A 27908-nucleotide genomic window follows, 5' to 3' on the forward strand; every position below is an offset into this window, starting at 1 on the left:
TTCTAATTTCACTGATAATTGTTATTATACCACCTAACTTTCAATAATGGTCGCCCAATATACTACTGTACATCACTTGCTCTGTGCGTCACTCTTTGTACTACGTCACTGGCTCCGACCGAATGCCAATCGTATCCGTGGTTTGCAGAAACGTACAACGCCAACATTGTTTTCCTATCGACTGGGCTGGGGAATTCTGCCCGGTGACCTTCTAGCAGCAGGCCACATTCACCGGCCACTGACTGTTTGAAGAATGTCACCGAGGATTGATTGTCCTTTAGACTGTGTTTGTGTGTCTAGTGTGTGTGTATATAGTTTCCCACTCCTTACCCGCGGGGCACTTAGAGGAGGGAAGCTTCCCGTTTTAAACAGCAATCAGATGGTCCGCAATGTTTGGCCCAGCAACAAAATGCCAGTACCGCCTCCCTGCTGCCAGTGCCTAACAAGAGGACAGGGTGTCAGTACCCAGCAAGATTGTCATGCATGTACATGTATGTATGTGGGTAAGAGTGTGCATGTTTGTGTACTGTATGTAATCATAATAGTGGCTACAGGCAAACAGGGCATGCTACAATTTGTTATTCCTTTTGAAAGCCAAAATCCTGCTCAACGCTTGTTTTCACTGAAGCAGAAGAAACCCCTGTGGTCTGTCCTTGGAAATTGCATCCAGTAATGCTGTTTCCCCTGTGTATGAAGATTATCTTCTGTTCTTTTCATTCATGTTTTGCTCAAGTATAATTCTATATTATGAGTATCAAACAGACCGGACAATAAATACAATCAATTTGTATAAACTTTGATAATAAACCACATTTATAAATCACTTATCAAAACAAAGTAGCACAGTGCTTTACAGAAAAAGGTACGTCAATATAAAAACAGTGTCCTTTGAAAAGAAACGAGTCCTTGAGATTTTCACATTTTGCTCCTGCTTTGTTCCACTTACTCAACATTTTAAAAGTACTTGAGAATAAAGTAACCTCAGTATTTAATATGTATTGAATGCAGGTGAACTTGGGTGACTACTTCTTACAGTACAGCAACTTTCAGGGTTTTTAGTTTAACTATAACTCTGAAAACATGCAAAGACTTATTTCATTTTAAATATATATATAATTACTTTACAAAGTAAAAAAAAAAACTCATTATGTTTTGATTTAAATGAAAATGAGAAATGACCAATGGGAAGAGAAAACTCTGAAGGCACTGTACAACAAAAAACAGTATAAGCAAAGTCCTCTTATATTTGGTTCAATATCTACTTGTTCTCACTGGATGTTTATTCCTTACATTACATATCCATATTCATATATACCCACACAAACGGCACATACATACCCCATACTTGATGAATGTATAATCTATTGATTCCATTCATTGTGGAATAATTCCCCAAATTCTATGCTGATACTGATAAGGATTTAGGCAAATCAAAATATTAAGTATACCTAAACCGTAGTGAGTTTTAAAGTCAACAAGTCAATAGTTAGTTAGTTATTAGTTATTAGTTATTAGCTATTTTCTTAGAGCCTTTACTGTAGATTTTAATGTATGAAACTCTGAAAGTAGGATGCAGTGTTATTGGGGTCTTCCATTCATGGACCTGAGCTCACAGATTTGAACGCTATTCCCTCACTATGGCTGGGAATTGGTGCGCTATACCTTTTAAGGTCGATTGACCGAAAATAACCCAATACCACGTAGTATTGAAACTTCTCCAGTCAAACGATACCTCTCCTTCAATCAATCCTTTTGTATTTGTATGGTTTTGCTCGCAGCCAATCACTGCAAGCGTTCTTCGTTTTAATGCCCACTACCGTAGCAGCCTGGATTGCCTGCCTGCACACGGCTTAGTGTTTATTAGAATTATCAGCGGTAACATCTGTATGAGTACAGTGCGACGCCACTTAGCTAGCCAATGGGACACACACACAGCTTCCATTCACATCGACGGGTATCGAATGAAGTCGGCATCACTTTAAGGGTACTGGTATTAGTATTGACATTGTCATTTTTTCAATAACACCCAGCCCTAACCCTCACCCTTAATTTAAAGATATCCATGCATCTCAGGAAACCACTTTACATTGATATGGAAGATTTACTCATAAGGAATCTTGTCCATCATCCTCACCGTACCGAATATACTGCCAGCACATTGCAGGGATCTGATTATGCAAGCGTTGTGATACATGAGCCATGTACTGTAAATCCTAGACTGTGTTGTGGTTGTATCTCTCTCTGTCAGTGTTCAGTGTACATCTACACACTGTATATCTGTCTCTCCCCAACACACACACACACACACACACACACACACACACAGACACACACACACACACACAACCACCTCCAACTGTGATGTATATTTTTTCTGCACAGCTATTTATCTCATGATGTATTGTCATATTAACCCATAACCCATGTAGTCACAATGCTTTGTGTGTATGGGTGTGTGTTTTGACGGGTGTTGGGTAGTTGCATAGTTGCACAGAAGAGATGAAGGTCAACATTTTTTTCTGTATCATTCGAATAATAAGTTGCTTATGTTTGTGGGGTTTTACAAGCATATGCCATATAGCAAACTAATAATAATATTAGTATATTATATTTGCTCTTATCCTGAAAATGCCGCACATAAAGGTGTTGACACTACAGGCAAGTTCAAAGCTCTATTAATAATGTACTGAAGCAGCTGTACATATTCTCTATACAGTAGCATATTAGCTAATAGCAACACAGATCAAACCACTGGAAAGACACAACTCTCACTGTGTGTTGTATTAAAGGACAGTGACACATGATTTACAGTAATCTCACCCAGGTGTAGTTGCTACATTATTTAGTCTACTACAAAGCACGCTGACAGTCTTGTGAAGCAGTGAGTCACTTTGATGTCAAGGTTATGAATAAAAATCTACTATATCTGTGAAACCTTGCTGCTCGCTTCAAGAGAAACTTCAGCCTTAAACAGAATAAGGGATCATATCTGGTCTTTGACAGTTCAGTCTACATTTGTAAACACGATAAACTCTCCGCCAGTGGGTTGACGTTGAACTTTTGCTCTGGCGTTTGTCTCTTGACACTAACTGGAAGACTACCTGTTTGGGCACAATACAACACATAATGAGTATGGTACTTCTCTGCACATAGGTATGTTTTCTTGTTCTGAATATGCAAATAGAAACACATCCTAGTCAGTGACAAAGTTATTGGCAAAGTCGTCAAGAAAGAAGCCATATGGTGTCCACAGGATTTGTCCTTTCCATGCTTCCCATTCATTGTAAGCAGCAATGCATTCTGGAAGCGTAGTGTTGCGTATTGAGGGTTGGGCCATCACGTTGGCTGCTCTTCATTTGCATAAAGTTGATTTCTAGGCTACTTTATGCAAAGCAGGGGTGTCCGGCACGATTCGCCGCCTCTCGAAACTCCCGAAAAACTTTTAAACTAACCGTTATGAACCAAAATAAAGACAGATTCAGCAAATGCATGGCTTATTTCTCGCCTAAAATGTTTTCAAAAACACATTTCAATGAACTATTTCGTAATATACGAGAAAAAAGCCCATCAAGCGTCAAATGCTAGGAGGCGGGACGATCCCTCGCGTCCAAAAACATCGCTGTGGACATGCACCATAAATGTGTCGTGTAATAGGATCTCAAGGGTCAATGTATAACTATATACAAATAATGACTATCACAGTGGTGCCTAGGTTTGAAACAGGATTTCAAAAATGTACGCAGAAATGATCTAAGATGACAATAATAATATGTCAGTAATGTGTTTTCTGTTGGTGTTTTGCTAAAACAGTTGGCTGTTGCCTAAAGTGAACAACACTAGAATCTGTTGACACACTCAGATGTCAATCTCCACCCTCCCCCACATGCCTGAGTGTATATCTGTCTCATTCAGGAGGCCCTGATCATGGCTAGCATGGAGCACCCCCACCTGGTCCGCCTGCTGGGCGTCTGCCTGAGTCCCACCATCCAGCTGGTCACACAACTGATGCCTCATGGGTGCCTGCTCGACTATGTCAACGAGCACAAGGACAACATCGGATCCCAGCTGCTGCTCAATTGGTGTGTCCAGATTGCCAAGGTAAGGATGGAAAAGGTTGCTTTATTAGCTGTTTTACTCACTGTACGGTTTATTGGTTTGGTGATTGGCTGGATGCTTGGTTGGTTATCTGGCAGGCTGGTGGATTGGCAGATTAGTAGAGGGTTGTTTGTTGTATTGATAGATAATTTTTTTAACCGTACAGTTTTTGTTTTATCAATGGATCATCTTCACTGATTGCTGCTTTTTATCTGAATCAATCATATGTGATAATTTGGAGAGTTGGAGAGCCATTGAATGCTTCAACATATCATCATGCAACGATTTGAATGATATCTTACGAAAAAGTTATTCCTCCTTTTTCGTTCATTTTCCTACAAATGTCCAGCAACATAATTTCCGCTCGTTACATGCATACAGTCTTTTCGAAATAAACTTCCGTCTTCACAGGAAACAACTTCCTTAGGCTTAGGCAAAAAATGACTTAGTTAGGCTGAGGACTGTAGTTCAGTGGGTAGAGTGATTGTCCTATAACAAAGTTGCCGGTTTGATCCCCAGTTTCTACTGTCTGCATGTCGAAGTGTCCTTGAGCGAGACACCGAACCCCAAGTTGTTCCCCGGGCACTTCACAGCAACATCCTGCTCCTATGTCGGATCTAATCTAATAAAGTTTAAAGTAAAAATTTTTAAAGGAAAAGATTGACTTGTTTAGGTTTAGGCAAAAAAAACTACTCAGATAGGTTTAGGAAAAGATTGTGGTTTGGCTTAAAATAACTCCAGAAGTGACGTTACTTAAGTATCTAAGTTGCGTGACAAAATAATCAACATTGACTTCACACGGGGAACGAACGCCGGTCTCCTGGGTGAAAGTCTGATATTTTTTGACCCACTCATCCACCCCAACCTCCTCCCTCTGCTCTTTATATTTCCTAGTTCATGATTACATGAATTACACACAAATTGGGTTTTGTGGCATATACACAAATTACCGTGCGTAACTTTTTGTAGGTAGAGCTACAAACAGTGTATGAGAACCGCCTGAACGATTGTGGATCTCTACTGCAGTCTGTTGATTAGATTATAACACTTTACTGGTATCGGTCAAATTCTGCAAGTCATGTTTGACTGTTGTTCCATGACCTTTTGTATTGATCCACCTACTCTGATTGCTGTGTTTCTATAACACATCCATTTTCTCTGTTTCTCCCATCTGTGTCACTAAAGTGAGAAAGTTATTTGTCTTTCTCACTACATCTATTTTGCTGTTCTTTCTCTCTCTCTTCCATATTTGGGTTGTGTTGTCGCAAGCCGCCATGCATCCTTGCCCCTTTTGTCGTCATTCTGTATAAGTAGGCTACTTGTGTTTGCTTTGGATTACACATACACACAAATCTACTGGACCACCCATATGCCCTTTTGTGCATCTTGGCTAATAGAGGCCAAGTGATTTACTTCATTGCTTCCAGAGTGAAAAGTAGATGTCTGCACATATTTGGTAAAGTGTCCGTGAGTGTGTGCTGGTGTGTGTGTGTGTGTGTGTGGAGGATTCAACAGCAGACAGCGGCGCCCCTTTGCAAACCTCTCTGGAGAACTGAAGTAAATAATTCAAAGCCTTGCTTGACTTTGGTGGGGGAAGTGTTGAGTGCAGGGAGCTCAGTGTTACAGGATCACGGATATGGGAGTGCATTATAATTTGGTCTAATCTATTTGTCAATATTAATAGGTGACATATACGCCTATTGATGATCTCCCTTTCTCTGACTCTGTCTGGCTCACAACTCACCACAGAGTTGAATAACACCTGAGCATTATGAGCAAACGCATTTTTATTCATATATTTTTTAATTATCAAAAGGTATTTATTGCAGGGCTATTATTGTACCATCTGTATATATCATGTGATATATAATTGCATTTCAAACATCTTGCATTTGATGAACTAGTCATACACAGAGAGCAAAGTAATTGGTTAAAAAGCCAAAAGAAGCAGAATTGAAATGACTTAGCAGTCGCTGCAGTCCCAGATTTAATATCTTAGACAAATATTTTGTTGCCATTTTTGGCTAAATCAGAGGCAGGCAGTACTCCAGTGAGCTTCCATGGGAAAATATTAAACCATCAATTAAACGTTGGTACGCAGTTATGATCACACCACATAAAGTGCTTATTTTTTTTACACCACAGGCGATCAGAGCATGCATTAATTCTTGCCGCGCTGACAAACTTCCCATGCTGTGTAAAACAAATATTTTCATGGTATGGAATTAATCACACAAATTACTTTGTGGAAAAGGGATGTGGATCGACTATATGAATAAATACATGCCCGCTGTGAACAGTTGTCAACATGGAGAGATGTATAATTCATAAAGGGTAGATACGATGATGTATTATTTACCACTGTTATTCTGCGTCTCAAGTGTGTATTGTTTAGTGTTTTCAATAATTGGCTTCGGCTCCTGGGGGACTCAAATAGCCGTCAGGGGCGGCGGTTAATAAGGTGCCCACATATGGGTTCACGCTCACACAAACACAAAGTGTCCTACACAATGCATTTATCTGAATAATGCCAACAAGGTAAATTGGGACCACCATCATCATCCCCACATGTAGTGCTCATAATAACTTATCCCCAGACTTGAAACATCTTTCCTGCACATTATTTCATTATGTTTATAATGGACGTATACATCCACTCACACAGGGTCTTATAGGGCTCTCAAGGCGCTTGCTAGTGACAGGGCTCCGCTCTCTGAGGCAACATCCCCGTGGCCCTCCCCTTCTGTCATGGCCGCCATCACAGCCATAGATTATAAATGGGGCGATCTGCCATGAGAGTCATACTAATGAGCAGATTCATTAGAGCTACTACGCATGCAGGGCTCTGATGCCACAGAATGTTTTTTGTTTTTTTTGTTCTTTTTCTTTTCCTGTTTTATTTTCCACTATCCGCCCCACTATAACCTACTATATCACTTTCTCCTCATTATGTCTGCTTGCTTTTTAAATCTCCTCCTTGTTCACCCACTCTGTGGTCATCTAGTTAATGTATATAAAGTATAGTGCTGTTACAATGTCAGATGTTTGACTTTGGAACCACTACTACGATACAAAAAAAATTATCTATCAAAATATTCCACTGCAATACCGTGGTGAGGAAAGAAAACGTCAAACAGATCTGGACAACTTCCTCAAAAAGCCTGACACTAATTTGTCACCTACTTTAGAGGAAGTGAAATCCACTTGAAGACATCTGTTAAATGTTTTCAGTTTTAGAGATGTCTTGATACCGCTTTTAATTTTGGATACCAGTACCAAAATACTGTAGTGTCTGCCGAAACTACTCTTAACAATGAAAGAGGGGAGATGCTATCATATAATGAGCCCATACCACTCTGATAACAATACATTTCCTCTTTAAAGGAACAGCGTGGGGGATCTATTAGCAGAAATGGAATATAATATTCATGATTTCTTAAGTGTATAATCACCTGGAACTAGGAATCGTTGTGTTTTCTCTAGCTTAGAATGAGCCCTCCACGTTTCTACAGTAGCCCAGAACGGACAATCCAAACCCTGGCTGTAGTGAGAGTCTTTTGCGTGTTTTCATTACCTGAAGGCCACCGTAGTTCTCCGACACGCTTGTGAAACTGCAGTAACGTGAGCCGCAGAGTTCAAAGCCGCGGTACCGCCAGCTCCCGTCTGATTTCCATTGCTCCTAAAGTAGTGTTATTATGGTAAGGATGGCATCTGTGTGAGGCGAACAGCATTACCACGGTTTTGCACTCGGCGGCTCACATTACAGCAGTCTTGGAAAGGGAGGAGTGAGTGGAGGGTCACTCAGTTGGTTGCAATCTGCAACCACACCACTAGATGCCACCAAATCCTACACATTGCACCTTTAATATATTACTCTACTAAGCTGTCGATAAGCCATGCATATGTAATTGGCATGTTCTTGGCAATATCTTATAAAATAATAAACACTTAACTTAGATTTGCAATGCGTTAGCATCCCTCCATTGCTGCTACAATGGATCACTTAATTTATGAGCCATACAGCTGTTTACCCTGAAGTAATGTTTTTTGCATGGTAAAGCTTAAATCAGTCCAGTGTGTAGTCAGAGTTAGAAACATTTACAGAGGAGACCAGTGGGCAACTCCGTGGTAATGAAAAGTGAAGCCAATGCGGAAGTGGCTTAAACTTGCATTCTTTCTAATAGCCAGCAGGGGGTGACTCCTCTGGTTGCAAAAAGAAGTCTGATTGTATAGAAGTCTATGAGGAAATGACCCTACTTCTCACTTGATTTATTACCTCATTAAACATTGTAAACATGAGTTTATGGTCTCAATCACTAGTTTCAATCTTCTTCAATACAGCATGATGTTCATTTAGTAAATTATGGTCCCTTTTAGAGTCAAATAGACCATAAACCAGGAAAAATAAATAATAAAGTAAAGAATACCAATTGAAATAAAACACTGTTTAGTTTAAGAGAATAAAGTAATACGATTCAGAATCAGCTTCATCTGAAATGTAACACGCTTCATGTGAAAACACTGGTGATAATCAAGTTATTGCAGTTATATTCTACATTCTATGAGTGCTGTAAGACGCTGTAGTGACAGGCACCCTGTAATAAAATGGGACCATTTGGAAGCTTCGACATATATTATTTTGAACTAGTAGAAGAGACTCCAAAAGATACAGAAGAAGGGAAATTATATCATAAGCTGCATTCGCACAGGTTGTACATGACGGTGATGGTTGCCATCGCATTCATATTCTTGTTAAATATTTAGTGTGAACCCCACGCAGTCTGCCTTTGAAACAGAACTCGGTGTCCCACTACCTGTGAGACTTGTTTCAGGATGATGCATCATCATAACCGCATCAGTATAACATCACCTTTTTGAACAACCTCAGTTACACGGTAGGAATATCTCATCGAATCAGGCTCTACAGTGAAAACTGTTTGTCGAATTCACCAGTAAATCTTTCCAACCCCCCCAACACCAACATTACTGCTTTGGATTTCCTCAAAGTCAGGTGTTGTGTGTCTATGTGTGTGTGGTAAGAGCGCCCACAGTGTGTAACACAGGGTCTCTCCTCTGTGCAAACCAGACTAAGCAAACATGCCTCTCTCCAACTCATCACATACATCCCCAGGGTTCCAATGAAAACTCTGTTCACTCCTATTCCCATTCTAGTCTGTCTACTCCCCCTCTCCTGTCTCTGTCTTTCTCTGAACATTTTATAAGAAGGATGTACTTTATGTTCCTATACGTGCTCATTTCAGTTCACTATATTTTGCTGGTACAAATGTTATGCTATCACTATTGTTATGTCAGTAATAAGGCAGGGTTGACTCAACGTATGTGGACCGCTGTGATAAGCCACCCACTGGCCAGCCATTTCCCCTTGTCTTGCCACTTTCTAAACCCCTATTTGTATGAGTGCTTCCTGTTAATGCTGAAAAAGGTTGATAAAGATTTATATTGTGCTGTAAGGCGCTTGCCTTACAGCACAATATAAATCTTTATCAACCTTTTTCCACTATGTCAAGATATGATAAGATATACTTTAAATGTTCCCGTAAGGAAATGTTCTGGACTCCGTCCTGTAGTTCACCGAAGAAAAAAGATCATATATGCTACATAGTAAAACCACCCAACAGCACATAGCTTCATAAGAACACATACAGTAGCTTCATAACAAGACATAGCTTCATAGTGACACATAACACATACAGTAGCTTCATAACAAGACATAGCTTCATAGTAACACATAACACATAGCTTCATAACAAAACATGGCTTCATAACAACACAAAGCTTCATAAAAACACAAAATTGCATAACAACACATTGCTTCATAACACAACATAGCTTCATAACAACACAAATCTTCATAGAGTAACAATGTAAAGCTTCATAACAACACAAATCTTCATAGAGTAACAATGTAAAGCTTCATAACAACACATAACAACACAAAGCTTCATAACAACACAGAGGTTCATAACACAAAGCTTCACAAAAACACACCAACACATAATAACACATAGTTTCATTTAACACATAACAACACATAGCTTTATAGCAACACAAAGTTTCATAAAAACACACAATTAATAGAACATATAGCCTCACATACAATTTTCACAGACACATACACACTCTCTGACAATGGTGACCTATTGCACAACCCAGGTGGCCAACAAACCTACATACTTGTTGTTATTGAGAATAGACATAGGCAGGAATTAATGTTTATAACGATTCAGCCCGCTCCTGGGAACCCTATGTCTTCTGCCAGAAGGTAATAGCTGTTGTTCATTTGTTTGGATATATTCAAGGAACACATTTACTATGTTTGCTATCTAAATCGGACATTGTTTGATTTTTGCTGACCGGTCAGGCCAAAAGTAAAATATTCAACATGTGAAAAATTCCCAAATAATATTTCCACTGGGACACAATTTTTCGAGGACACCAGCTAGCTCAGGGCAACTAAGGTCTGCCCTTGAATTAATGTGATTATAAATTCAAATTACTGCAAGTTTTTTTTTTTTTTGCCAATCAAGGATCGGTGATTTAGGACACATTTCCCTAGGTGCAAGAACAAGGCATGCTTTAATTCCAAAATAAAATAGTGGTTGTGGTTTAAATGTGTTAATATGAATGTGTTAAGCAGTAAAGTAAGTGAAACATCACGTTGTTACCATCCCATGTCTATTGAACCCCTCAAACTCCATCTCACTTCTATCTGTTTCGTTACGGACCGCCCATGTTGGTGTTACTACCAACCAACTTGTACTTACCAAACTCTCCTTGCTTTCTTTTCTCCCACACTTGTCTCTTGTAGAAAACACTTAAATTGCATTCGGATGTTTGATTCCAATGAGCACTGGCGGATAGCATGCCTGCTCCAAGACTGCATGTTAACACACAGAGCGAGAGGCAGATCACAGGCGTCAAGCCTTTGATGCTACCAACCCTTAGAAATGTCAACAAGTGTCCGCCTATCTCCCTTCCCCTCGCTCTAGCTGTGTCCCTCTCTTTCATTTCCAAACTAATTAATTCTGAAGCTTTTTGGTGGTGGTCTTTCATGACTGCATAAATAAGTGTATGATTCAATGTTAGCGGCTAGAATACCTCACTTCCCCTGGGTAAATATCAGCCTGAAAGGCCTGTTTGATTTGAGAGAGCAGCTTTGTGCATGTTGTCATCAGTTGCAATTCTCATCAAAGTGGAGGGCTGATTAGGTAGAATTCATGACTCTTTGTTTGTGTTATTGAAGCACAATGTACTGTATCATCAACAGTATGTTGTTGAAGTTGTAGAAAAACCCATGATAAAACAGAAAAGATAATTGATACAGGGAATTGGATTAAACTGCCTTCACATATTGGCCTTTTCGATATACTGTAGAGCCAACGCTGGCTGAATGAAAAGGCAATCTCATCCACTCTGTCAACTGATATGATGCAGTTTATTTGATTTATCACATACTGTAAAGTGACCATTATATTTGTTAGTAGTCTAAAGTATCCTTAAAGTATTCTTCTGAGAAAGGGTTGACTTTGGCAATACAGGATGCACTTGGTCAACAACAATGTTCAGGCTGTATTTGACATAAATCAAATAACCCCTCAGTACATCTCAATACAAATTAATTGAATATATTAGGGTTGTCAATCGATCTGGCTTGTTATACCTGTTATAATAAAGTTTTTATTCAACGTAACTTTCATTCACGGTTGCTTGACACATTACATTACCTGCTCTGCGCAACGCTATGTCACTCACTGTGGCCGTCCACAGATTTACAAAGGTCTTTGTGATGCGTAAAAGACAAATGTACTCCGCGACAAAATACGTTTCCTTCCAAACGTAATTGAGAGTCCAATTTAGTTCTATGGGAATGTGATTTTACGGAGACAGGGCTGGACTTCCAGAAAGGAGCTTGGAGTAGAATTGCTTCTCCTTCGTGTCAACCGGAGTCAGTTGAGGTGGTTCAGCTATCTGATTAGGATGCCTCCTGGACATCTCTTTCTAGAGGCATTGCTGGCACGTCCAACTGGGGAGAGAACAGGAGGGCAGGGCACGTCGGAGGGATTACATATCTCATCAGGCCTGGGAACGACTTGGAATTCCCCGGAAAGAGTTGAAGGAGTCGGCTAGTGAGAAGGTAGAGGGACATCAGTCTATAACAACCATGACCCAGACCTGGATAAGCAGCGGAAAATGAACAGATGGATAGCTGGATTTGTGGTCTTAGTAGTCATTTTATCAAGAAGAGAACTCTGTCTTTGTAGTGAAACTTGTTCACCCGGAATGGCCTCTAAATGTAAAAGCAAAAAAAAACTCAAGGCAGCAGACAGATAAATAGTCACCGCAAAGGACAGAAGGATACACAAAGACTATTAGGCCTGCACTGACTCACAGTTGCCACGCTGTCAATCAGAAGCACACACAAACAGGCCAAGAGGAATACATTCTCTCTCTCACACACACACATACACACACATATAGCAGTGACGCAGGTTCAACAGCGTCTGGCTGAGCGGAGATGGATGTAGCCAGGTAGGGCAGTGGGGGAAATGGATGACTGCAGGCAGCCCACACAATGGATGAGACTGGCAGCTCCAGGAGACAGGTCTACACTAATGAGTGACTGCCAGACGCACACACACTCACACACACAGGTAAATGAAGGCTTGTAGGTATCCAAACCTGGCGAACACTAACAAAGTGAACATCTCATAGCTTGATTGGATGATAAACACACGTATACAGATGTGTACCGTGATGCCCTCAAACAAACAAACAAACACACCCACACAGACACTGTTTGACGTACAAAGTATGTAGTCTTATTTTTTCATTTTATTTACCATTTACTTCACTTTTCCTCTCACTGTTTCTGTCAGTGTCAAACTACAAGTGTTCTTGCTACTTCTTCACCTTTTCTCAAACACTCACATTATCACTCCCTCCAGGAAATATACGACACTGTGGTTCTTCTGTTACTGATGGATTTATTCATCTATTAATTGCACCTCAGTCAACATCAGAGTCATCAAATCCACCATCAAACTGTTCAAAATACACGACAATGTACATAATAATTACATTCGCATCACACAAACTGTAGACACGTTACGTTAAATATGCACTACGAAACAAAACACAAAATAAACATAACTCGCTGGCTGCACACAACCGAGAAGGAATGAGTCCACTTGAACACTGTTTCTTCAAAATACGGGCAATGCAATCATTTTAAACTTGAACTTAAATCCTTTAGGGGAGATTACCACTTCTGCTGCTTCACGTCATCTAGAAGGAAATTGCTAAATGTGTCCCCGCACAACATAAGACTTAAACAAAGTTTTTATGTGTTAATGCAAACAACTCCATATTCAAGAAAATAAATTGCATAAATAATATTATGTAAACAAACCTATCAAATAATGACATACACAATTATGGCAGTTAAACACACTCAAACACTGTTTTTGCTGGAGATATGTATCTTTATCTGCTGCTTTATGTCAAACCTTTGCCCTATTTCCTCCCATCACTACTCATTACAGAACAGGTTTATCCTCTGATTTTATATTTATTTCGCAGAGGAAACACAACTCTGCAAACAGAGATCTATTACTCTGTATGCGTGTGTGTGTTTGTGTGTGTGTTAAACCTTTCTGGCCTTTTGGTATCACTTATGTAGCCTAGAGGCTGTAGAAGTGGGCTCTCTCTCAACAAGTCAATTGAAATTACATTTGAAAAAGTATGGGTTCCAGCCAAGAGACTGCCAAGGCACAGACGAAAGGTTTGTACACTATAAAAACAATTAACTACTTTACACTGTTGTAATTGTTATTGATTATGCTGATCATTGCAACGATGAGGTTAAGAACAAGGCTGCATTTAAGAGTGGCATCAAGCCACACGTTTCAAATATTGGCATCCTTTATGTGCGCTTTTTTTTTTTTTTTGCAATGAGCAGCATTTCCAGACCATAGATGCATTGGTCAATGTTTAACATTTCAGTTCATCGATACAGAAATGCAGGCAAACATTTAGGTTCAATACAGCAATACAATAAGCCTGTAGTGCCCCCACAAAGGTCAACTCACATCCTGGGCTGTAACTCTTTGACCTTGTATCAACAAACATTAGTTTTTCCCTGAGTTGCTTCAGTCAATCCTAATCCAACCGATACAGGCTGCTCAATTTCAGATAATATGTTCATTTACCTTTTTTAGTTTTGTAAAAAAGATATTTTCTTCTTTTATGAAGTTTTGTAGCTATATGTGGGTTTGGCCATTTTATTTTGTAGATGGTATTAACTCTCTGAGACCTACAATAGATCCATTTTTGTCTTTTTTAGGGGGGACAGGGGGATCTTTAGGGGAAGGTGGCAGATCAGCCGTACATGTCTCATAGAAGTGATGTACATCACCTGAAAGCTGGGAACCTGAAGATTAATTTGAGATGCAACCTCTGAATGCCCTACGTCTGTAGTTTGTGGCTGTAAAGTTTCATGAGGCTGTGATTATCCTAGAGGTCACAACAGGTCATTTTATATAGGCAGGTAAAGTTTAAAAAAATGGTCTCTCTACAATGAAATGGCTACTATGGGGACTAACATTTATGCAATTCCAACGCTGTTTGGGGACCCCAGTATACAGAAATATTCAAATACGCCATTTTTCAAATAGTCAAAGATAACACATTTATACTGCATTGTTTTTGCCCAAACTGCATGTGATTATTATAAAGTGGGCATGTCTGTAAAGATGAGACTCCTGCGTACCCATAGAACCCATTTTCATTCAGATATCTTGAGGTCAGAGGTCAAGGGACCCCTTTGAAAATGGCCATGACAGTTTTTTTAGCCTCCTTATCGACAAGCTAGCATGGCATGGTTGTTACCAATGGATTCCTTACGTTTTCTACTTTCATATGATATCTATAGTTACTTGGAATGATGTGAATGAAGCTTACTGCAAGGCATCATCATGATTGAAACTGCTCGGTGGATTGACAAGCTTGTTAGCTGATATCCATTTACATAGGAATAGGTTTGAATCTCTGGACACGGTTGGAAATGTGGCGGGCTAATGGGACTATTTATGTATGCTGTCATACTGTATATATGTTAATATTTTGTTAATATGCACCTCTGTGTAGGTAGTTTACAGCCATCAGAGTTTTAGTGAGTGTTCAGGCTGCTGGTGCTAATGCTAGTGGATAGCTTGTCATCTCTTAGCCATGCAGGCGGAAGGCCAACGCTGCGACAGCTTGGACCCACTTCACTTTCAATTAGTCACCTGCCACTGTAGATGCCTCCTCACCAGCCTCTCTGGAACTGACTCAAACCCTGCGTGTGTGTTTGTGTGTGTGACAATGAGACAGTGAGTGTGTGTGTGAAGTGAATGTTTATGGGAATTGTGTATGTAAATAAAATGTGTGTGCATGTCATAGACTGTACACAAACACGTATATAAGAACTGGATGTGGTGACTGTGACGTCACCCATTGGTTTGCGGAATGCTGTTTTGAGTAGAGGTGGCGAAATGTCTCGATTCTAAGATGCATTTCGATGCGGACGTGAACGATTCAGCATCGATGCAGTGACAGGACATATTGGGGAGTTCTCTCGTCTCTCCTCTGTGTGTCACCGACATAGACTGTATATGAAGATGGGCGACATGACAGATCCCCAAAAGTGAAGCCAAAACATATCGATCGCCCCCTGGTGGCTGGCTGCAGTATAGGTCATAAATCCCGCCCTCTACATGTTAGCGGATAGGACATGGAAAGTCAAAGTACACATCAAATTAATTTTTCACAAAGATGGTTTCTGTCATTTTAGGTAGTTCTTAACATGCTGATGTGTGTTCAAGTGCTCATTTTTCTGATAAGTTTAGTTTTAATTAGTTATTTGATGCTATAAAAAGGGGATGAAACATCATGATTGACAGCTGTGAGTCTCTCTCACTGAAAAGCTGCCGCCGTGCTCTGCTCACGATTGGTTCGGGCGGGTGACCTCGATACCGCGGCTCCATCGCCCGATCACTACAGCACAGACTCTGGCTCCGAATTACTTAAAAATCTCATGATGGCAGCTCCCGTATCTGGGATATTGTGGCTTCACTTCTGTACAGTGCAGTGGAGACGCGTCGTCCATCTATATACACAGCCTATGCTCACCGAGGGCAGAGCTTTGTCCACAAACGCGAGTTGCTCTCGCTACCAATATTAGCTGCTCTGTTTCAACAATGTTGGCCCGTCAAAAAAGTGCCACAAAAATATTGAATGGATTCCCAACCGCACTGAGAAACACACTTTTTTTTCGTTATCTGACATCTGGTTGACTAAAATATGTCTTATTTTTGATTAAGCTGTCAATCAACCAATCACAAACCATATTCCCTGCCAGTCTAAAACCACAGATTCCCCGTCGAGTTAATTATATAATAAGCTTGTCCACCATGTTTCTGCAAAAATGTGCACGTTAATGAGGTATTAATGATTCTTTAACTCTCCAATGCTTTGAAATATGGAGTCCATATTCATAGTCATCATTTTATGTGAAGGCAAAAACATTGTAAATAGAAATATATGGTAATTACTTCAATAATTATTCTGACCTTTGTCAGTTTCTTTACTATGTCACGGTTATTGTGGCGGAACATTAAGCATTTTAGTACCTCTTGTTTTTGTAATTGAAGTACTCTTGAACCTGTGACCAGATACTTTTTTGTATCTGCTAGAACCTATTTTTCAGCAAGTGCTCGATAAAGCCCCAACTGTGTTAAGCACACTTCCCAAACTATCAATTCAGTCACAGGGAAATCTTTCGGTGCTGTAATAATGCACTTACACAGATGAAAGAGGGTAACTGTGAGGAAAAAAGCAATCAAAGTCGAGTACAACCAACATGTCATTAAACCTTTTAATGATCTCAACCTCTCCATATTCCGGTTCACTGCAATTAGCAATAAAATTCTTAACGGTTGTGGACTTGTGATGTAGCTGCTTTAGCACAGGTCACGATATGCGGTCATGCATACGGACCTGCACCATCTGTTATTTTCAGTGGTGTCTGACTCATACAGAGGGCATTGTAATGTGCTATGCCTCTATTTGTTGCTATTATTTAGCTTTTTTCTTTACAACGATGCAACCAAGAAGTACAAGCAAAGAAATTCAACTTTGTGAGTCAAATATGTGTGTGGCTGTTCTGAAAACATGATTCTTGAAGACTGTCCATCTAAAGTGATTTGATGTGAATAGACCATGTAATAGAGTGCTGCAAGGATGTCGTATTTTTCGTAGGCCAACCAGAAAGTTGGCATCGCCCTGGTTCCCTCGACAAAAAGCAAATGTGATTTTTCTATTGGATTTTGAATTATTGCTCTGTGGCAAACAAACATTTACACGTTTTTTTAGCAAGATGATCTTCACAAACGAACACCACTTCTATGATTTTTGAAGCGTGAATGCAATCGCCAGAATTAAGAAGCTAACGTTAGGCTATAAACAAACTAGGGTCGCATGAACGCGAGTATAAACAACGAGGCTGTAAAGACGTACAAGTCGGGCGTGATGATGTTTAGTAGTCTCATTTAGCCGCTTGTTAGCTTAAACATATTTTATATCGTAGAACAAAAGTTAAAATCTCTAAAGCTTGTGTTAAACTAATTAAAAAAAAAAAACTGACTTTCACACGAGAGAACTGGAAGTACAAAAATGCTAACTCATTTCTGGGTTTAAGGACTCATTCCTACACCGCTCTATTGTAGAATTACTCATTATATACCTACAGTGTGTTGTACTAGTACTGAACCATTTTGGGAGTTTGGAAAAGTTATATTATCTAAACATTGCTGACTGCTCTGGTACATTATTGATTTAATTCTCAAGTGGTTGTTTTCAAACTCAAATATGGTAGCAGAAATGTGATTATTGGCCTCTTTCACTTTGAATGGAGTTAGCCATTGTTGAGCGATGTGTTATTCTAGCATAGAGATACAGCGTTGAACATTGATGCATCCCTGCCATTTCACAATGACAAGTCACTATCATTAGTTGTATAGGTCTATACAGTTGTTTCATTTACATTAGAATTGCTAAAAAAGATACTGTGGCACCATGATGAATAACCTAACCTACACACTGACTTTGTCTCTCATGCTAATACAGGTCTGCTTATCTCAATAGGACTTTGTAAGCATACAAATGTGTCTTTGAGACCAATTTGAATGGTGTCATATTATGGAACCAAATTGTTTATATTTTCACTTTCCCTGTCCTTAACCAGTCCTGCACCCCTGTGCCTGTGGACCCGGCTTGTGCAGATCCATATCCAAACAGCCAAAACCGTATATTTTGAAAGCTCACGGCTCTTTTCGAAATCTCCTAGGATGCCCTGTGGAATTGTCACAGCTCAAGGTTGTTTTGGAGTGTCATCAGTTTCATCTGAGAAATGAAGCAAATGGAACAAAACTATAGAAAACCTGTCCCGCTCATTTGTCCTAATCAGGGCGCAGAGTTCGGCATTGTTGAGGCCGTTATCATGGCCGAGACAGGATCCTCCCGTTACAATATGGCCTTTGTTAAAACTCGTCGACGGGATGCAGACACGTCTCACACTCCCTATGGCATTCTGGGGCTGGCTGCAAAGACCTCACACGCTCACACTCTCGCTCCCACACACACACACAGCGACACATCCCAGAGCTCAGTGGAGGAAGCCATACAATGTTGATAGCAGCTTCCAGTCCTCAGGCTCTCCAAGGCTTACCACACATTCACCTGCAGCCACACACACACACACAATAAAGAGTACCAGTGTGCACGCAGACAAGAGCCCACACTTGGTTCCAATACAGACCATAAATTACAGACATACATGTGCACATACAGTACTCACACACCTCTTGGATTATTGAGAGATATTGTATGTATTATTTACAGCATCTGTAGGAGACACAGCAGACTCAGAATGAGTAAACACTGTCTGGGAGGAGAGGGAGAGAGGAGGGGGGAAGGAAATATAGTCAAGAACTTGAGGGATGGACAAAGCAGTTATATTTATTTAATCTTCCTTTCACCATGCAGGCCGGGTAAGATTTCGTTTTCTTTCTTTTTTTTTTTTCAAAAGATCTGGTCAGTAAACCAGCACCAAGAGCGAGCAAAATAATTGTCACCCTTACTACCTAGAAGCATTTCCTTTTCAATGGGTTGGTTCACCCTAATTATGAAATAAACATATTTTTTCACTTGTATTTAGTGTGGCGACCGTGGCTCAGTAGAGTAACCTGATCCACTAATCTTTTGAAACGTTCGACCCCCATCCATATGTTGCAGTGTCTTTGGGCAAGACACTAAACCCCAAACAGCCCTCGATGGCCAGGCCACTGACTATTGTGTGAGTGAGTGTGTGTGAATGGGTCAATGAGAGGCAAATTGTGAAGGTTTTTGGAAAAAAGCATTACAAAAATGCAGAACATTTGGTATTTAGCAATGCAGATGGTTTTAGTTTTATTTATCTTCGTTTTTAGATATGTCTCTGATATTTCCGCCTCCACCCCAATACAGTAAAATTGAAGCGACTTTGCGACGCTCAAAGGATTTAATTTTTTTTAATTATTATTCTGCATCATTGTCTCTCTTACTCTGAACCCCTGAAAATGAGCGTTTTCCCTCAATGGGTTTTCCGAGGTTTTAAATAAAATTAAATTAAATGAATAATTTGCAAACTTCGATACACTTCAAAACACTCGTATTTGGAACTTTCTACGAAAGATAAACTCCACATGAAAACTGCTGACAGCACGTTCTGTGGGCAGCTGTTAAATGTTTTAATGTATGTTTTTTATGCTTTGACCAACCCAAATTAATTTAATTTACCTCTATTATGTTGAGGCAGAAATGTCAAAAGTGATATCTTAAAACCAAATCAAACTTCGAGTATCTGCGTGTATCTGTAATTTGGATGAACTGGCCCTTTAATAAAAGCATACGTGGAGACTGGATGCCATTAGGAGCCAAATAGAAAGGTTTTGTGGCAGCATTTGTGTGCAAGTTATGGTGCTTAACAACATATTTGTGATGTATTTTTGTTAATTTTGTAAATGTCTTTGAATGACATCAACAAACACACACTCATCAGCTCGTTCCCTGGAACTCCTGCTCGATTGCTAAGCTGCCAGCCGTGCAACAGATCAATCATAGATCCCAGCTAATGTCTTCCGTTACAGCACCCTGTGATTGCCCTGTTATTATCCCACTAATTATGACTATCATCATTATTATCATTTCTCTATTACAGTTCATTACTCCAGACCCGAAAGAGGATAGTATAATGGTCTAAGTGGCAGTTGTTCCATTTATCGATTGGTGGGAAGTTGCAAGCCTTGTTGCATGCTGTTTTCTCTTCTGACAGAAAGCTGTCTCAGTGCTGACAAAGCTGAGACCAGTTGGCCTGTAAATTGGCAAACTCAAAGGGACATGCAGTACATCTTTGCTTTCAGGCAAAGTCATGGTAATTAAAAAAGAAAATACATTAAAGCCTCCAGTTTGTGGCCATCATTGGTCTAACAACTACAAATCTATTGAAAAGAAATTGAAAGGAAGCCAATGCTCGCTTTTGTGCTGATAAGTTTAAAGAAAAGGCCTGAAGAAAAATATCTTTACACCAAGGAACATTGCCTTAGCCTTCTTTTATAACGCATCCTTTTATCTTTTCATACAAACATACAGGCAGATTGGTGTAAAGATCTGTGCCAACACACATTCTGGTACCCAGCTAAACAACAATCTGCTACCTACCCAATCTGTTATTTTCAGAAAATCAATGATTTATGCTTTTCTCTGTTCAAAACTCGGTTCAGTTCGGTACAGCTCACAATGCTGTACGCTGCATATTTACACAGGAGGGTATACTTCAGCCAGATTTCTGTCAGCCTAAAAAGACAGTAACCTGTTTCATCATGTTTTGCCAATATTAAGCATTTACACAACGGCTCAATCTTGTCTCCTACAAAATTACGTTCCCATACAACTAAACTGCATTCTCAATTAAGTCTTAAGGGCAACATAATTGAGTTACCGCTCGCAGTTTTAAAGGTATAATATGCTAGAATTTCCTAAAAAACAATGTATAGGCTGATACAAAAATAATCCCTCTCAATCATCACTTATGCTCCAATAGAAATGTGTGGTGGTGTCTGAATCTACAGAGACCCAGCCCTCTGTATGTTCTCTTTTCGTCATATCTTGCTGTGCTTGGGACTCTTCTGGGCGTCAGCAAAGGAGCTTTGCGCCCCACGCGGGGGTTTAACCCCCGGTCAATAACAGCGCAAAGGGTGTGCAGCCCGTTCAGGTCGTCAAAAACCACCGGGCACAAGTCCCACTTTAGCGCTGTCAGATACAAAGCGACCGTATTTGACAGATGAGAAAAAACGGGTTTGTTACATTACTGTGAGTTTCCCTGATCCTCTGTCTTTCCACTGGTGTGTGCAGTGTGCTGCTACGATTGGTGTGTCAGTTTGATTATGACCAAGAGCAGTGCTGAGCCACAGCGGATAGGATGAAGCCTTAACCCTTCGACTGCATTCATTCAAAATCCGGCAACGCGCTACCTTCCGAAAGAGTTAGTTGTGTGTTTGTTTGAGCTTTAGAATGTCACTGCCATAAAACAATCAGAAAATAATGTTTTTTTTCTCTGATTCACTGCTTTGATGTTACTAATGCCGCTCCCTCTCTTCATTCACTCTATAGCTCGCTCCACCATCGCTCTCTCTCTCTCCCTCGCTCGCTAGTTGAGCTGTAGAGTGGCCAACTTTGAATGCGGTGTGTTTACGAACACACCGCATTCACACCTGTTTGTTTGACCCACCCACCACCCTGACGTCCTCCCTGCGAACTTCGCCGGACTTTAATTAGGACTATATTTGTGATAAATCAAAAACAAATGTAATCCGGGAGAAAATATGTTTCTCTCAGAACAAAATTGACGATGCAGTTTTGTTGTATGGGAACGTAATTTTTAAGAGACCAGGCTGAAGAGCTACCAGGCAGAGTGTTTAATAAGTATACACACTTTAAGGCCCATCCTGTGGGCAACATTGCAGATCAAATCGAGCACAGTTGATGTTTATTTGAGAGGTGTCTCAGCAGCGTGTTTCAACACACCCACCCCTATGCAAACAACCTGAGGCAATCTCCACACGCTTCCTCACTGGAAAGCACAAACAGACTGGGCTGCCTACACTCAGACACAAGCAGACGGATGGCTCAACAGATAGCGAGACTGTCCCATCTCTGATAGGTGAAGAAATTGGAATAAACGTATACTCTAAATAGCTGCTGTCTCTCACTGTCATCAACCTTAGTCAGCGACTGACTCATAACCTCGTTTGTCGTGTGCCAGCCACACAAACTGTACCAATGTGATTACGGACCGAAAGAATGTCGCATCACGCTGCTGCTGGCAGAATACCATTTATCTACAGAAATGTCAAGTTTTCATGAATCTAGACAAATACCCTACGGGTCTGATTGACAACCATGAGTTTTAGGAGATAATGCAATAAGCTTTGAAATAGTTTCAAAAGCGAAAGGGTCATACACGTTTCCCAGCTTTTGGAGGAACACATTTACATATACATACTAACTAACTATATGTAAAATGTGTGATGTGTTTTGGACAATGAGTCCACTCATTATTTTTTTCCTCACCATCTTAATTCCAGTGCTGGCCTGAATACAGTTTACATGAGTCAAATAGAATGAACATTTTAATACATATCGTCACAGAACAAAAAATATGAATGTTTTATATCGCTCCATAATGCAAGACTTATTTGTTTAATACTGTATATCCAACAGGAGGGAAAATTTCATACGTCATATGGGCCTATTGGGCCTAATGCTGGCAGGAATTTACCAAAATCTGTTGTGATGGCAGAACTGCTAAGAAAAGCTTTCAACCAGATGGTTAACCAAACCGGACCTCATTTTTGAATCCAGTGAAACTTTCTTCTTCTTCTTTCCCTTTCTCATTTTCTCCCTGTGTCTATACTTTTTGAGTGTGATTTGAAGGATAAAAAAATATTAAGACAACAGTGGTAATGTACAGCTCCCACCAAGTATTAGCATTGTTAGATAACCATCACATGCACAAACATAGATTCTTCTACCTGCGACCCCACTGACAAAGCATGTCCTAAAACTACTAGCAAAACAACAAACCAGAAAGCAACTCACTCACAGTGTTACAGTATCAATCATACCTGAATCACTACTTTGTTTCTATGTGAGAAGAACACAGTGACAAAAACAGAGGAAAAACTTAAAGAACAGAAACTCCAAAGCTTTGCCAACTGACTAAATCCGAAAGAGACTTAAATTAAATTTCATTTTCATACTTAATCTCTTCCCCATGAATAGCATAAATGCATTAGGTCTGTCCCTTTTTCAAGTTTGAACAAACAAGAAGACTTGATTGGTTCAAACAATTAAAACAAAAGTCTATGTGGCCTAATCCTCAATATGGTCTAGAATTGATATTGTGTTCATATGCAGTGCCTCCTCTGCCTTAGTGACAAGCTAACAGGTGATTTCAGATTTGTTGTTGCTGTGATGATTTTACTGTAAGGCAGGTGCAAAAGGCAGCCTCACCTTTATCCACAAATTCTTCCATCTGCGGTGTTGTATGTGAAATGCTTTGTTAGTTCTCTTCATTTTGCTTTAGCAAAACGTACTGGCGGCTACAGAGATACCACACAGAGTCTGCAGAAACGGTGTTAGGTCAGCAGGGGTTGCTTGTGTTTTCACCTACACATTTCAGATTGCAGTATACCCAGAAAGCAATCTCCTGACTCCTCTGGTTGCAAAAAGAAGTCTATGAGAAAATGAGCCTACTTCTCACTTGATTTAGTACCTCAGTAAACATTGTAAACATGAGTTTATGGTCTCAATCGCTAGTTGCAAGGCTTCTTCAATACAGCATGATGTTCATTTAGTAAATTATGTTCCCATTTAGAATCAAATAGACCATAAAGCAGGGTATGCTTTAGGGCGTGGCTACCTTGTGATTGAAAGGTCGCTACATCGTCGTTTTCCGGTCTGGGAGTTGTCCGTGTTTTGGTCTTACAACTTTAACCCTTTCACAGTGTGTTTTCTGTTCATGAAAGTTAATTGGAACATTTTGGTCGCCTAAAAAATGTATTTTTCAGCGTTCAGTTATACTTAGCTCAACCATCTTGTGTCACCTCTGGTTGCAAAATATAAAGATTGCGATGGCCAAAATGCCGAACTCGAGGCTTCAGAACGACAGTCCAAAAGCCAATGGGTGACGTCATGGGGACTACGTCTTCTTCTTATTTACAGTCTATGAGTGTACCGCTCACAAAAGCTCAATAATATACGAGACATCCAGCTGGTGTTGCTGTGCTGCTACATTTCAGATTATATGATTATAAGCCAATAAATAAAGATTATGATGATGGCCCACAGTCCACAGGGCAGGAGAGGAAAGAAAGGAGAGAAGAGTCAGAAATCTCCAAACACATCTCCTGTTGGCCAAAACTACAGCTGATTGCATATAAAACGGCTTCTCTCCTTGAGAGGTCGGATACGATCGTTTTTTCTGCTTATTCCTTCTCTGTTTACCAATTTGAATATATTTCTAAGTTTCCATTGCCTTTGAGTGGTTGGTAGAAACTGACACACTATTCCGTGTGTGTGTGTGTGTTTGTATGTAATTACATATGTTAAAAATAACCGAGGACGAAAACACAATAAAGCACAAAGGCTTATTTACATTGTGGTCCTCTAATATAACACTTAACACACCACAAAATAAAACAACACAACAAGACAGCAAGTGCAGACAATACAATCAATGCGTGCATTAATTTGTATTCCTTTTTCTGTTATTGATTTGACTGCAGTGGAAGGGAATGTGTGTTTGTGTTAATTAGTGTGTATGCTTTATACTGCATACTTTATTCTGCATTAATGCACACATCATATTTTTATGTAAACTTTAAGATTCTGATTGGTTTGTAGTAATTTTCCATTGGCCATTAAGTCAGTATTGTTTCATTTATAGTTGTGGGATTTTCTTTTGCACAGCACTTTCATAAAATATTATAACTTAATCTGTTCGTATCTGCGAGTACCTCTGGTCTCGTTGCATTAAAGTGTTTAAGCACACAAAAATGCACACACACGCACACACAAGTAAATGACCAAATTGCGCTACATCAATCAAATAAATGCATGGCATATTACATGCCAATAAGATACACTTTGCTCACTTACTTTAATTATTTTTCTTATTCCATGCACACACATAGTTACACATGCCCATTAGTGTGCAAACATTGTATAATAGCGTGTCAACAAATTAATTAGCAAACTCATTTCAGAAAGAGATTTTAACACCTTGCAAAAACAAGAAAGAAATCAGTTTCATACATTTTACTTGATGCCTGTAATATAACATGTGCACATCAGGGAAAATTTACAAATTGCTTTGTTTAATTGCTTACATACTGTGGGGGGGGGTTACACCAAGTGAAAACAACAGCATCATGCTCACACTTCTTTGAAACAAGATTTGTTAATTTTGGGGGCTCTAAATACACACACACACACTCAAACACACATTTATCATAGATACAGGGTTTACGATTCAGTATTTTGCGATATATTACAATTCTGTAAGCAAGACATTATAGTGCAATTTTTTTTAATCTAATTTTAGGAAAACTTCCATAGTATAAAGAACACAACACCAAATGCATAAAATCTAAGGAAAACAAGTTTACTCCTTTATGCAATCAGAACAGTGGAACTGCATTTGCATTTATAACAGTCCCTGTATCATCCAACATCAGTCCCTGTATAATCCAACAACATCAAGCACTACATTGAGAGAATTTTTTTTGTTTTTGAGAATGTAATACAGTATCAGAAAACATATTGTGATATTCTATTTTTTAAAATGTTTACTTACACCACTAATACATACTATACACATATACGGTATATAACCAGAATGCAATACGTTTATTGTTTAAGAGGCTTTTACGGTTGTCTGTCAATTCCAATAATGTTGAGATTTTTTGCTTCACCTTCTGACCTACAAAATATCCACCTGTAATTATTGTTAAAATATTTAGCATGTTATTGTATAACCGCTACAGCAGCTATTTGGGTGAATCCCTGGTTTAATTAGCAAGCTTAGCTCCCTCTGTTGTGATCGAATGCCTGTGCAAATTACAGCCTACTGTAATTGAAGAGGACACAAATGAAGTGGGCCTGTGCCAGAAACCGGATCGTGTGGCTGTAGCTCTCTGGCTGCTGATAGAGGCTGACCAGTCGTATATTCAATCATGGCACTTTAAGTATGATATGTTTCTGCTCTGTGGACTCATTGGCAAAGAGAGCAAGAGAGACGGAGTCAGACTGGAAAAGAGAAAGAGCAAGACAGAGAGGAATAGCAGCAAATTACACCATGCCAAGCACATTAACATATCCATCTGGTGCCTCAGTCCTCCTCCACTCCTACTCACCCCATTGGCCCCTGTTGCCCCCCATCACTGGGCTTGAATGGGCCCTTCCAGGACAAGGTCATGTTGTTGGCGTGTGTTCTGAATCTGCCACCTGAACCCAAAGGGGCCTGTGGGGGCCTGGCGCACCGGCATGCTGGCAGGGTGGCAGCGTGTAGTGGTAAACTGACAGGAAGCAGGGCTGAACTGCACAATCTGGGTCACACAGACACACAAAGTAACACCTTTCTGTGCTCCTGGCTTTAGTTTTCTCTCCCCTTATACCTGTCTCTCTCTGTGTTTTGTCTCTACATTACAGTACTATCAGTCATCCATCACATAGCAACAATAATTTGATGTTTGTATTGTTAACACGCATTCGACCTGTGTGTGTGTGTGCGTGTTTCCCCCAGGAATTGGCAATCACTGCCGTCTCATAGCCAGGTTTTATGTGGGTCAGTGATGACCAAGTGTGCAATGTGGCCCATAACTTATATATATATATATATATATATATATGAGACAAAGAGAGATTAGCACGCAGACAGATGGCATGACTGGAGTACAAATACACATTCAGTGGAAATATTGCACTATTGAAACAACGCGTAAGAGCAAGAAAAGGACATACACCAAAAGAAAGAGGTTGAGAAATAACGGATTTGATATAATTTATTGAGTTAACCCTCCAAGCTGTCTAGTGTTTTATCGTTATAATAGAGAGCAGAAATCAAGCGTTATCTAAAATTGAAATCACATCAGTGGAAAATCCAGGCCAAGCGTTACCGTTGAGCAGATGCTTTGTAACCTATATCTCTTAATTTATCACATTGACCAATGATAGTATTTTGTCAACCTGGGAACTGATTATGGAACTCTATTTTTTTTTTTATTTATAGCTGATACCTATGTGAAATGCATGGAACTTTGTTTGCAATGAAAAGCAACATATAAGTGAGACCAAAAGGAATCTATTTACCCACAAATGGACGCTGGATGTTCCTCCATCTGTTGCCATTCATGAACTTCGAGCTGCTCCAAATCCTGCATCCTTTTGTGATATGAAAATAAAAATGCCCCTTGAGGATTTGTGATGCAGGGACTTCACTTAGAATGTAATGGACCGATGCCCCTGCAGAGACAGCGACAGGGAAATAAAGAGTGAGTTGCTGAAACATGCCCTTTCCAAACCACTCTTTAGTCTTTCATTTTGACCTATCGGTATGAGATGATTCAATTAACAAGGAGAAAGACGGATGTGTTTCT

At 39.8% G+C, this 27908-nt stretch overlaps 1 protein-coding gene across 5 annotated transcripts in view; it reads left to right on the forward strand.

Annotated features, from left to right (window-relative positions):
- erbb4b (erb-b2 receptor tyrosine kinase 4b) overlaps nt 1-27908 on the forward strand; it is a 361102-nt gene that overhangs the window by 291594 nt on the left and 41600 nt on the right. For 4 of the 5 annotated variants that reach the window (XM_074659614.1, XM_074659616.1, XM_074659617.1 and 1 more), the window contains one exon: nt 3913-4098. In XM_074659614.1, the coding sequence (XP_074515715.1) occupies nt 3913-4098 (186 nt within the window). The remainder of the gene's footprint in view (nt 1-3912; nt 4099-27908) is intronic. The other variant, XM_074659615.1, reaches the window with a different exon arrangement.

The sequence above is a fragment of the Sebastes fasciatus genome, chromosome 14, assembly GCF_043250625.1.
Source record: "Sebastes fasciatus isolate fSebFas1 chromosome 14, fSebFas1.pri, whole genome shotgun sequence".
NCBI lineage: Eukaryota > Metazoa > Chordata > Actinopteri > Perciformes > Sebastidae > Sebastes > Sebastes fasciatus.